This window comes from Capra hircus, chromosome 22, assembly GCF_001704415.2.
Source record: "Capra hircus breed San Clemente chromosome 22, ASM170441v1, whole genome shotgun sequence".
In the NCBI taxonomy this organism is placed as follows: domain Eukaryota; kingdom Metazoa; phylum Chordata; class Mammalia; order Artiodactyla; family Bovidae; genus Capra; species Capra hircus.
The window spans coordinates 55995290-56008077 of NC_030829.1; the positions used below are offsets into that span (position 1 = coordinate 55995290).

General features: G+C 41.4%; 1 protein-coding gene across 6 annotated transcripts in view; it reads left to right on the forward strand.

Annotated features, from left to right (window-relative positions):
- Positions 1–12788, forward strand: part of TMCC1 (transmembrane and coiled-coil domain family 1) — a 156335-nt gene that overhangs the window by 65841 nt on the left and 77706 nt on the right. The window contains exon 1 of one of the 6 annotated variants that reach the window (XM_018067173.1): positions 8760–9799. The exons of the other annotated variants lie outside the window; for them this stretch is intronic. Within the exon in view, the coding sequence (XP_017922662.1) occupies positions 9761–9799 (39 nt within the window). The 5' untranslated portion in view covers positions 8760–9760. Of the gene's footprint in view, positions 1–8759; positions 9800–12788 lie in introns of those variants that run through there. 6 annotated transcript variants of the gene reach the window in all.

Here is a 12788-nt window from a genome sequence, read left to right on the forward strand (position 1 = left end):
TTTTTGGTACTAGGTCTGTAACGCCTTGCAGTGATATGTCACTGTCAAAACTCTTCATTTCTGTCTGGAGAGAATGTCCTTTTATTTAGAGGATATTCCATTTTTTCTGGGAAAAAAAAAAGAGACATCTATTGGTTGATATTCATGCCTAAATGCAAGAAAAGGAGAAAGGCTTAAGGAAACAAAAGTGCTGAATCAAGGAGCGTATTTGGAAATAGACAGAAATACAGCTCATGTCACTTTTTAAAAATTGTGGGGAAAAGCACGTAACAAAATATACTATTTTAAGAGACTTCCTTGGCAGCAAGTGGTTGAGACTCTGCATTCCCATTGCAGGAGGCATGGGTTCAGTCTCTGGCTGGGCACTGAGATCCTGCCACTCAATGTGGCCCACATTTTCAAAAATTTACTGTTTAAATGCGCAAGTTAGTAGTGGCAATTATATTCACTTTGTTGTGAAATAGAGCTCCAAACCATTTCATCTAGCAAATCAGAAACTCTATACCCATTTTAGAAACTCTTCCTGTCTTCCCTCCCCTCTGCCGCTGGTGACCACCATTCTGCCTTCTGTGGACTTCGACTGCTCTAGATACCTCACGTGAGGGGAATCATACAGTGTTTGTCTTTTTCTCACTGGCTTATTTCACGAAGCATAATATCCTCAGGGTTCATCCATCTTGCAGCATGTGACAGGATTTCCTTCCTTTTTAAGACTGAATAATATTCCCTTGTGTGTATAGACCACATTTTGTTGATTCATTTATCTGCTAGATCTTTGGTTTGCTTTTACCTCTTAGCTGTTGTGAATTGAACACTTGTTTTCTGGGTTTGGTTTTGTTTTGATAGTAGTCATCCTTTCAGATATGAGGCAATATCTCATTATGGTTTTGATTGCATTTCTCTGATGACTAGTAATGTTGAGCATCTTCTCATAAGCTTGTCAGCTGTCTTTTGTCATCTTTGGAGAAATGTCAGTTCACATCCGGAGAAGGCAGTGGCAACCCACTCCAGTACTCTTGCCTGGAGAATCCCAGGGATGGCGGAGCCTGGTGGGCTGCCGTCTGTGGGGTTGCACAGAGTCAGACACGACCGAAGCGACTCAGCAGCGGCAGTTCACGTCCTCTGCCCATTTTTCCATCAGCTTGACTTTCTGTTGGTAAGGTGCGTGCGTTCTTTATGTATCTTGGGTATTACCCCCTTTTCCGGTGTATGACTTTCAGATATTTTTCCCATTCGCTAGGCTGCCTTTTCATTTTGTTGATGGGTTCCTTTGCTTTGCAGAAGCTTATTAGTTTGATGTATTCTCGTTTGTTTATTTTCACTTCTGGTGCCTTTGCTCTTGGCATCAAATCCAAGAATTCATTGCCAAGACTGATGTCAAGGAGCTTACTACTTAGGTTTTCTTCTAGGTGTTTTATGGTTTCAGGCCTTATGCTCAAGTTGTTAATCCATTTTGGCTTAGTGGTCTTATTTTATTCTTTTGCATGTGACTGTCCAGTTTTTCCAATACCACGTATTGAAATGACTGTTATAACAGTTATTTAAAATTCTTTGTCAGTCAACTCATAGATCTGTTTCTTTAGAGTCTGTTTCTGGAGTTTAATTTTGTTCCTTTAATTGGGCCCTGCCTCTTTGTTTCTTTATATACTTTGTCGGGTTTTGCTGAGGCACTTGAAAAAATTTGGAAAAAATCACCTATCCCAGCCTCTCAAGCCTTTGTCTAATCTCAACTCCCCCTGGGCTTTGCCTGCAGAAGTGCAGCTCCAAGCTGCCTCTTGCACCTTGCTTACAGTGTCTTGCAACTCTGGTTCCTAGTTCTCTTAGTGCTCAGAGTTATCCAGGACAGAATCAGTCCCTTAGAAGGTTTCCAGACAGGCCAGAGTTGGACATGAGGTCTGTTTTGCTTGTGTTTCCCAGGGAAGAGTCCAGGCATGACAGTTTTCTTCCTGGTTGCTCCACACCGTGCTCTGCAGGGAAAGTGGCATGAGTGCAGAATGCCAAACACCACCATTTTCCTACCCCTTTCATTGAAATCTTGTGTTGGGTTTACAGTGGCCCAGGTGCTGTAACTTGTCTGTCTATTGTTGTTAACTCAGTGGCTCTGTGAGGGAAGGAGGGCCAGTATTTCCTAGTCTGCCATTTTGCTGACATCACTGTCCCTGGTATCACTTTTTGAAGTATGAATACTGCCAGATAATGATTCTCTTTATAAGACAGGTGGGAAAAAGGGAATCAGAGATGGACTATTTTGGACTTGAGTAAGGTGGTTGTCCTTTGTGAGGTTCATATATGCAAATTGAGAAGATGAAGTCTAAAGCAGTATTAGCCTGTCTAATGTTTTATTTTGGAATAAAGAAATAAGCCTATCAGATAAGACCATGTATTGTTTTACAGTTTTCAGGGCATTTGACAACTATTTATTGAGTGTCTACTGTGTTTAGTTCAGTTCAGTCGCTCAGTCATGTCTGACTCTTTGTGATCCCATGGACTGCAGCACACCAGGCTTCTCTGTCCTTCACTACCTCCCTGAGTTTACTCAAATTCACGTCCATTGAGTCGGTGATGCCATCTAACCATCTCATCCTCTGTCCTCCCCTTCTCCTCCCGCCTTCCATCTTTCCCAGCATCAGGGTCTTTTCAAATGAGTTAGATCTTCCCATTAGGTGGCCAAAGTATTGGAGTTTCAGCTTCAGCATCAGTCCTTCTAATGAATATTCAGGACTGATTTCCTTTAAGATGGAGTCGTTGGAGTCCAAGAGACTCTCAAGAGTCTTCTCCAACACCACAGTTTAAAAGCATCAATTCTTTGGCCCTCAGCTTTCTGTATAGTCCAACTCCCACATCCATACATGATTACTGGAAAACCATAGCTTGGACTAGATGGACCTTTGTTGGCAAAGTAACGTCTAGGTTGGTCATAGCTTTTCTTGCAAGGAGCAAGCATCTTTCAGTTTCATGGCTGCAGTCACCATCTGCAACGATTTTGGATTCCCCCAAAAATAAACTCTGCCACTGTTTCCCCATCTATTTCCCATGAAGTGATGGGACCAGATGCCATGATCTTCGTTTTCTGAATGTTGAGTTTTAAGCCAACCTTTTCACTTTCCTCTTTCACTTTCTCAAGAGGCTCTTTAGTTCTTCGCTTTCTGCCATGAAGGTGGTGTCATCTCCATATCTGAGGTTATTGATATTTCTCCTGGCAGTCTTGATTCCAGCTTGTGCTTCCTCTAACCCAGCGTTTCTCATGATGTACTCTGCATAGAAGTTAAATAAGCAGGGTGACCATATACAGCCTTGATGTACTCCTTTTCTGATTTGGAACCAGTCTGTTGTTCCATGTCCAGTTCTAACTGTTGCTTCTTGACCTGCATACAGATTTCTCAAGAGGCAGGTCAGGTGGTCTGGTATTCCCATCTCTTTCAGAATTTTCCACGGTTTGTTGTGATCCACACAGTCAAAGGCTACCATGCATAATACAGTCCACTATGTATAAGGTACTATGCGGTTGGGATACAGAAAAGATGAGGTGTAATCCTCCAAGGTCCTTATTTTTAATTTGATGAAAGGCAACCTTAATGCATAAAGAACTGTATAACAATACAACATCAACACACAAAATATAAAAGCATAAGAACCATCACTATGAGCTATGCAGAAGCAGAAATAATAGTGAACTTAAGTGAACAGGAGTGGCTTCCAAAAAAATGAGTCTGAGTTGGACCTTCAATAGCTAGGATCTTATCTTAATGTCTCACCTGGTGGAGGGGGGTGGAATCACACATCTGACAGCAGGCCTGAGTAGGCTTGTATGTTTGAACTAGCAGAAATGTGGAAATAATCTAAATGATTATCAAGAAAATGCACAAATAAATTCTTCCATCTATACTGTGAAATACTGTATAGGAATTAAATAGTGGAGATCCATATGTGCTGTCAGAATTTTCTAAGTAAATCGAATTTTTAAAAACAGATAGCGTAGCTTATTTGGGTTGCTGTAACCACGTATCACAGACTGAGAAGTTTATAGGCACCAGGGTTTATTTCACACAGTTCATATGCTAGCCATTCGAGATCTGTGTGCCTGTGTGGCTGGGGGAGGACCCTCTTCTGGACCTCAGACTTCTCATCGTATCCTCACATGTTGAAAGGAATTAGAGAGTCTGGGATCTCTCTTATAAGAGCACTGGTCCCACCTGCTGACTGTAGCATATCTCAAATACCCTGCTTTCTAATACTATCACACTGGGTGTTAGGATTTCAACCTAAGAATTTTGGGGGGACATCAACATTCAGACCACAGCAAAAGAAGTTTCAAATAATATGTATAGTATGATATTAGTTGGGTTAAAAACAAAGCAAGCTAGCATGCATGTAATACTGTGTACTTTTATAAGTACATAGTATATAAATTCATAGTAAAAAAAGGATAAATTGATAATAGTGGTTACAACAGTTAAGCATTTATAAATCATTTGCAGAATTAAAAATAAAAAGTCCAAATGAAAATTTATCAAACACTATTAGTGGTTCCCTCTGTATGGTGATATTATTCACAAATTTTCTTTATATTTTACCATATTTTCTGAATTTTTACAAGAAGCATTTTGTTGGAAAATGTTAAATTATAGAGAGTCATAAGTGGGAGGTAAGTAATTGACAGATAATTAATAAAATTAATAATCATGAAGTGAAATAGGAGAACAAGAAGAATTAAGTGGAAAAACCCGGGAGTTTAAGAGTAAGGGAGATGGTTGAGGAAGAAAAAAGGAAGTCCAGAATGTCTTAGAAGCTTTTGAAGTTTTATAGAGCCATTAAGCATTGCCTTATATTTTTAAGTCATTCGTTCAGTAAACATTGATATTTAATGAATAGTTGTCCTAGCAGGTGCCAGAGTTCCTTATCCTAAGAAGCTTATGTTTTGATGAAGGGGATACAGACAAGGAAATGACAGTGTATGAGGAGGACTCAGCAGGGTGGAGAAGCAGCTCATGGAGGCTGACAGAGAAGGCTTTCCCGAAGGGACAGAAGTGTCAGCAGAGCTTGGGAGCGAAGCTGAAGGTCATGCGAGAGGTCTGGAGAGAGAAAGCGGGGACCAGCACAGGAAACACCTTGTAAACCATTCTAAGAATGTGATTTTATAGTGTTTACGTATTTCAAATACATAATTTTGCTGTGTGTTCTTAGCAGAAGAGCCAACAGCAGGCCGTTGTTGCTTGGTACTTAGCAGGTCCGCTCTAGTCCTCCTCCCCCTCTCCCCTCCCTCTGCTTGTCGCCCTCTCCCTTGTCGTGTATTCACTGCAGGTGACACACGCATGGGTTTACAGGGAAAAATAATCACAGATCCCCAAACAGTGCTGATGTAAAAGGGGGCAACCTTAATTCAGCGTATTTAAAAGAGCTATGTCCAGTTCATGAAAATAAATATGTTAATTTGGCATGGTTGGCTGCCCTTTAAATCAGCCGTCACAATGAGTTAGTTATGGTATTAAATACGATTAGGTGTTGAAAATTATTTTTGTCATCAGTATCAGTTAACATCTTACTACCGAATAAAGTATACTACTTTTAGGGTTGTTTGTATTGACAGTGGCTGGAACCTTTGCAAATAACTCCATAAGGTACTTAAGCAGTTCTTAGGTAGATAAAATATGGTTTTTGGGGAAAAAAAATTTAAAAAAAAAAATGGTTTTTGGGATTCCCAAAAGAAATCCTTCCTGCAAGAGAGAAATATCATTCAAGGGGCCTGAACTGCCATAGGAAATGCAGCAACTGAAGATGTTATTTACTAAACTTTTTGCAAATAGATTTTTCTCTCTCCTTGCTTTAAAGGCAAACAGTAGCTAAAACAATCATAACTTGTGTAAAGAGAGAACCTGTCAGATTATTATTTGTTAATGATGGGGTATTCCCATTTGGGCAATTTATAGCAAAATAGCTAACAAACGTGCAATTTAGAAAGAAAGAATACATGAATTTTGTTATAATCCCCATTCCATTCCACAAAGAAAAAATATTGTGGAAAATATTATGACTTACAACACGGTGCGTTGTTAGTTTGGAAAAACTGAATTTTACTTACCGCTTGATTCACCCCTCTGTGTTTTTAACTTGTGTTTTTTCTTCTGCCTGGAATGCCCTTCCTCTTTCTTGTCCACTTGCAGAATTTCTGCCCACTCTGAAAGACTCCTACTTTCCGAGTTTATCCGTCCCCTGCAAAGTTATCTCTCCCTTCTTTGTGCCTCCTCTGTCCCTATATTATAGCACCTGCCGCATTAATGACAGTTGTTTTAAGTTTTCTGTGTTTCCTCACTGGATTGTGAACCTCCTTAAGTAAAGGGAATGTTTCCTTCTGTACTCTCTGGTGGCATTAATGCTTGTTTGGCCTGAATGAGAGGGGCTTTCTGCAATGACACGGTGCTGCATAATGAAAGCCTGTCTTACAGTTTTATGGATTGACTGGTAGCTGGCACTGTGCAATTACTTCTACTGGGTTATCACAGGAAGCTGGTTAAAACCCACAATAATGTTTGAACAATAAGATTTATTTAATAGAACTCTGTTACATTGGACGCCAGCAAGATAAGGGGAGGAACTGTAAGCATATTACTTTAGGTGTGCCAGGCTGTAGGGAGACTCCCTCATAGCAAAGTATAAAGGTTCAAATTTTAAAATGGAGTAATTATACAGTTTGCAACAAAAGTTTACTACGTATCTTCTGTGGTGCTCTTTGTAAAGTGCATTCTAAATTACTAAAAATAGAAAGCATGATGTAATGGGAAGAGTAGTGTTGTGAAATCTGGGTATTTGGGGTTCTAGTCCCAGCTCTCTTGCCTGGAGAGTCCCATGGACGGAGGAGCCTGGTGGGCTGCAGCCCATGGGGTGGGGAAGAGTCAGGCATGACTGAGTGACTTCACTTTCACTTTTCACTTTCATGCATTGGAGAAGGAAATGGCAACCCACTCCAGTGTTCTTGCCTGGAGAATCCCAGGGACGGGGGAGCCTGGTGGGCTGCCGTCTATGGGGTTGCACAGAGTCGGACACGACTGAAGCGACTTAGCAGCAGCAGCAGCAGCAGTCCCAGTTCTAATGCTTTTGATCTTGGTCTACTATTTTCATCCACAAAGCTGTGAGATGCCTCAAAATACATCAGATTTAGAGATTCTCATTTTTCCCCTAACAGCTCAACTTATTGAGGATCTTCTCAGGTTTGTTTGTTTTTTTAAATCATTTTATCAAGGAATGAATTGCAGTCATGCATTCAAATTATATTTAACAGGCTTTATTGCATTTTAAACAATTAGAGATTTATCTTTATTTTAATAGGTAAGAAATAAGTAGGTTCCTCCTAGAAAGGAGACATCATCCTTTTTAAGTCTTATGGGCTTCCCAGGTGGCCCTAGTGGTAAAGAACCTACCTGCCAATGCAGGAGACATAAGAGATGCAGGTTCAATTCCTGGGTCAGGAAGATCCCCTGGAGGAGGGCACAGCAGCCCACTCCAGTATTCTTGCCTGGAGAATCCATGGACAGAGAAGCCTGGCAGGCTACAGTCCATAGGGTTGCAAAGAATTGGACATAGCTGAAGTGACTTAGCACTTGTGTGTCTGGCACTTTGAGGACATATACCTTGTTCAGTTATGATTGATATTTAATGTGTACTTAAATATCATTGACATTTTTTTCTAATTCCTTTTCCTGTTTACTCTTTTTATTTTTTGTGGAGGTGGGGTTAGCAAGACTCTTAAAGCAGTGATCTGGGATTCTAGTTGCTTTTATCAGAAATGCCTCATGTTTAAAGATACTTTATCTTGGGAATTCCCTGGCAGTCCAGTGGTTAGAAGTCCATGCTTGCACTGCCAGGAGTGTGGGTTCAATCCCTGTTTGGGATTAATTCTGCTTTCCCTGGAGAAGTTTGCTGAATACTTGGTTTCTCTCTTTGTAGGAGAAAAGTGGAGGTAATGGTACTCTTACCTTTTAAAAACAACACACACAGAACTCAAGTTCTTTGTCAGCCTACTTTCCACTTGGAATTAAATTTCAATCAGTTTAAATATTAGGTTGCATTGCATACTCTGAACCTAGATACGAAGAAGGCTTCACTTTCAATCAGATCTATTGATCTAATAGTTTTTTTTAAGCTTTGGAGTTACACAAAAAAAGTTCAGTTAAATATGTGCAGTCCATTTCTATTCAGAGTTTGTAGAATAAACTCTTTATGTATGCATTTTGGTTAGAAAAATTTGTGGGAGCCTTGGCAGCCTGATTTTTTTTTTTTTTGGTATGTCTTTTCTACTCTTCCTAAGGTACTCTGAAATGTGTCATATTTTAGATGAATTTTTAAAGACTGTTCATCATATTTGCTGATAAGTAGAAACAGTGGTGTGTGATTCGGGCACAGTTGAGGATATCCATTGCATGAAGATCTTTTCAGACTCGTTTTTCAGTTTTCTCATTTGAAGAAAAGAAATTTAGAAATACTATATGGTTTACTCATAATAATATTGAGATTTTTAGAGAGAATATCCCTGCTTCATAGTTGGATTTTAGTACCTATTTCACCGAGTTTGAGAAGTCAATGGGATGATAGATGTGACATGCTCAACACAACAACCGCACATAGTAGGCTCATTACACAAAGGCTTTATGTAGCCTGACAGGTGTTCATGTGTGACAGGGAATTGAGAGTCACAGGCTCAGGGAAAAATTAATATATGCCCCCAAATTCTGCCTTGGTCAGTTATTAAATTCATTCAGAAGTCATGAAAAATTTGCAGAGGCGCATATGGTGTGGAAAGTTTCATTAAAATGACGCTGTATCCTCCCATCGGCCGTCTGGAAGCAGAATCCAATAGATAGGAAGAGACTAGTAAATGACAGCAAGATACACGTGGATTTTTTAAATCTTTGGCACTGCCCTCACCATTGCCATTTTTTCATAGCTTTCTACCTTTATTAATTCAGCCTGAGCTGTTCCTTTTGTGTATGTAGACGTGTCGTTAAAGTTACTACCTTGTTCTAATGAGAGAGGGCAAGCATGCCAGGAGACAGGCTTAGGTTGTTTTAACTTCGTGACGAAGCTGAAGTCGCCCCGCACCTGACATTCCTGCCCCGGGCCCCTCCCCGTGAGTAAGAGGAAAGGCTTGGCCCATCGCTTAGACAAAGCCGGACGGCTGCCTGCCGAGCCGAGCCACTGGGGAGAGACTCCTCCTCTCCTCCGAGCGGGGCTCGTCTCCCAGGGTTTCGCCCTGCAGCCGACCTGCGGTGGAGCCTGAGCAGGGGGTGCTGTCGGGGCCGCCGACCCCCGCCCCTGGGAGGCCCCGGGGGAGGCGCCGGCGCAGCGACCCGGCTCCTGCAGGCAGAGCGGTGCCTGCCGACCCCAGCGCGCCGCTCCCCCTCCCGCTCGAGAGCCAGGTTGTCCCCGGCTCTCAGGTGGCACCGCGGCGGGCGGCTCCCCTGGCCGCCGGCCGGCGATCTGGTGGGAAGGGAAGGGGTGGTCCTTCTGCCCGGACCCCTCTCGGCTGACTCACAGGAAGTGCTCGCTCTCGCAGAGCCGGGATCCCGCCCTCCCCCTCCGACGTGGGCTCTGCCCTGTCTCCCCTAGAACAATGAAGGGCTTCCAAGTTTGCTGAGTCTCCCGGCGCGTTCCTCCGGCTCCCGTGCTAGCCTGCAAGATGTTTTGCCACCGACTTTTGCAAGAAGCGGCCTCGGAAAAAGCCCTTCCCTTGGTGGATCGCTTTGTGTGAAGAGTCCTCAGGGTGACCATGGTTCAGCGCTTCAGCCTCAGGAGGCAGCTATCCAAGGTGGGTAGCTCGGGTGTGCGTGTGGAGGGGAGCTCGCACCGGCTCCGGCGTGGTCTCCTTGTCCTCCGGCACGGTTCTTCTGTCAAACCTGCCTCCTCCGAGCTGAGGAGGGGCTGGGGGAGGAAGCGCTGCCTTTTGTTCTTTCCTCAGACAGACACAAAGGTTGAAGCCTGCACTGGGAACCCCAGATTTTGTTCCCTCGAAAGGGGAGCTGTCATCTGTGAATCTGGAGGAAGTTGTAGTCCGCTTCTCACTTAGGGTTTCTACAGTGTGTGCGGGGAAAGAGAGAATAGTGGGTAAAAAGTGCCCATGTTTAATTAGCAATTCATGTAGCCGCTCTTGACCAAAATGAGAAAACCTTATTGGTCTGTGGAATCAGTGCTTTCATACAAAAATTAATGTCAAACTGGGGAAAGCTCCCAGAAAATAGTTCGGTAAGTGTGACCAGCCTGACGATGTTACGGTGAGTGGTGGTATTAAGAAACTCACATACTCCTTCATTTAAGGAGCAGGTGACAGGCAGTCACTGGAAGGCTCAGGAATCAATTTTTCCTGAGTTGTGCTGACAAAACACATTTCATGTGTGCAGCTTTGGGGGAAAACTTATTTTAATCTGAGAAAATCAAATTGAAAATTAAAAAAGAAAAAGCAAAGCTCTCTGAGAAGAGGGGCTGCTGGTTTTATGGATCACACTTGGCAGTGGCCAGCCCTCTGCTCACCATTTATGGAGCTCAGTGCAGAAACTAGTGAGAAGAGAGGTGTGCTAAGAGTTGCGCTTATTTCAAAAATTATTCTGTTTGAAAAGCTCTTCTTGAAAAATGTAGCAGTTGGGTGGCTGGATTTGTGTCAGAGTCCATCCTCTTCGTGCATGCGTGCTAAGTTACTTCAGTCATGTCTGACTTTGTGCAACCCTATGCACTATAGCGCCTCTGTCCAGACAAAAGCTAAAGCAAATAGTAAATCAGTAGGTATTCTACACTTCGTTAGTGGTTAGTCAGAATTGTTAAATCCTGAAAAGCATTACTATCTTAAGGGGAAACCTTTAGTTCCTCACAGGTGACCTCAGTGTAAGATGTGTGCATTCAGGCAGAAATGAGCAAGGCTCTTGCCTTCATCCCTTTGTCAGAAGTCATCATTTTTCTTGGATCTCCAAGCTGAACAAGGACTTTTTTGGAGTATTATTATAGAATAAATTTTCCTTGCTTCCCATGTCCTCATTCCAGGTTTATGTATGATGGGAGTGAGGAAACGGGAAGCCTCAACATTTCTCCCTAACAATAAAAAGAGTCATTTTTGTATCTCCTTCATGTGAACTTCCAGAACCACGTGTTTTCAGATATATAGTACAACTAAAAAGCGGAAGGTGTATAGATTGTCAGAGCACTGATGTTTCTGCGTAAGAGTTTCTGAAACAATTGAGAACTAGGTGGTAAGTTTCTAATTAGGAAATAACTGCTCTCTAGGTATTTTGCTGTCAGTTTTTCTCTCCCAGTTATTGTGTGAACTTTTAATATTCATTTCACTCTGTACTATACTCTTGACCGTGAATTATAGGGGGGAAAAATGTTCTTAGGGGAGCTAGGAGCACATCTTCTCTATAACATGAAGAAATAAAAGGTACAAATTATATACTAGAAAATATATACAAATTATACAAGAGATAACCTCTTTCAGTTCTTTTTTCTAACATCCCTTTCCATTTTAATATGGTTTCTGGGTCCTAAACTGGATGGTGAGGACCAAATCTAAGGAATTTTGTTTTCTATCCTTAACATAGTAATAATTGAAAAAATGCAGTAATGAATTGAAAAAATAATATTCTTAATTGTTTCTGTATGGCCCTGAAATATGGAGTAGAAACTGAAAGTCTATGTCAAAAAAACTTCTTTTTTAAACTACAGTGACTACACAGTGCCTCTATTCTGTCTTTTTGGCTAAACCCACATTACCTGAAAACAGAGGCCCTGTTGTACCCCAGTGCATGGTATTTCTAGCACGCATTGAACACTCAAAGTGAAATTGGCTATTTGCAGGTCAAAAACAGTTGAACAATGATAGTTTCATATGATTCCAACTTTAGGAACAAGTGTTTTTTCCAATAAGGAATAATCTTCCACAAATATAGATTTGTCTTAGAATGATCTCATTTTAAAAAGCAATTTTCTATCTTGACAAGAAGAAAAACTCAGATGATCATCTTTAAATTTTGTTGGGAATTTGTTGAATGAAAGTATTTATACATGTTTGCAGTGATTTCAAACCCAGTATCTAATTTAGATACTTTTTACCTTTGGTAGTCATGTTTACTTACACTGGATGTTTGCCCTAGAATATTAACATGATTCCTCCAGGCTAATGGATATTGACATCTGAACTAAGTAAAAAAGGAGGAAGCAAATTAAATAGATGAAGTAAAAATCTTCATTAAAAAGACACATGCTCAGTTGTCCTCTTTGACCAGATCCCAGTTACGTGCCTCAGACAAGTTATTTTTCTTTGCCTTCTAGTTCTTTTCCTTTGCCATTTTAGATTATTTTCTTCCTTTAAAGTTTTCTCACATGTGACTTCAAAAATACTAAGGAAAGCTTTTCTTTTCCTCCCCTAAGTCCTCTTCATGAGCCAGCTGAAATAATCTGAAATTTGCTAATTTGGACATGACACTTGATTCTCTTAATGATACTTCAGCTTAGATGATACCAACTTCATTTTGCCATTTAAGAAACAGGTTCAGAGAAATTCATTTTCCCAGGATCAGCCAGAGATAGAGTGTCAGGTTCAGCTTAGGTCTAACTCCAAGCCCATTCTGTCTCTGCACACCACCTGCCTCCCTAAATTTCTGGCGTGTTGACTGGCCTCCTGTCATGGTCTGTGATCTCTCTCCATGCATATAGAAAACAGCATAGTAATAACTTAGGTAATTTCTTAAGGAGCAACCCCACAGGGCTGAAATTAATGTTTGAAAGGGTTTATCAGTCACACTTGGTAAGTG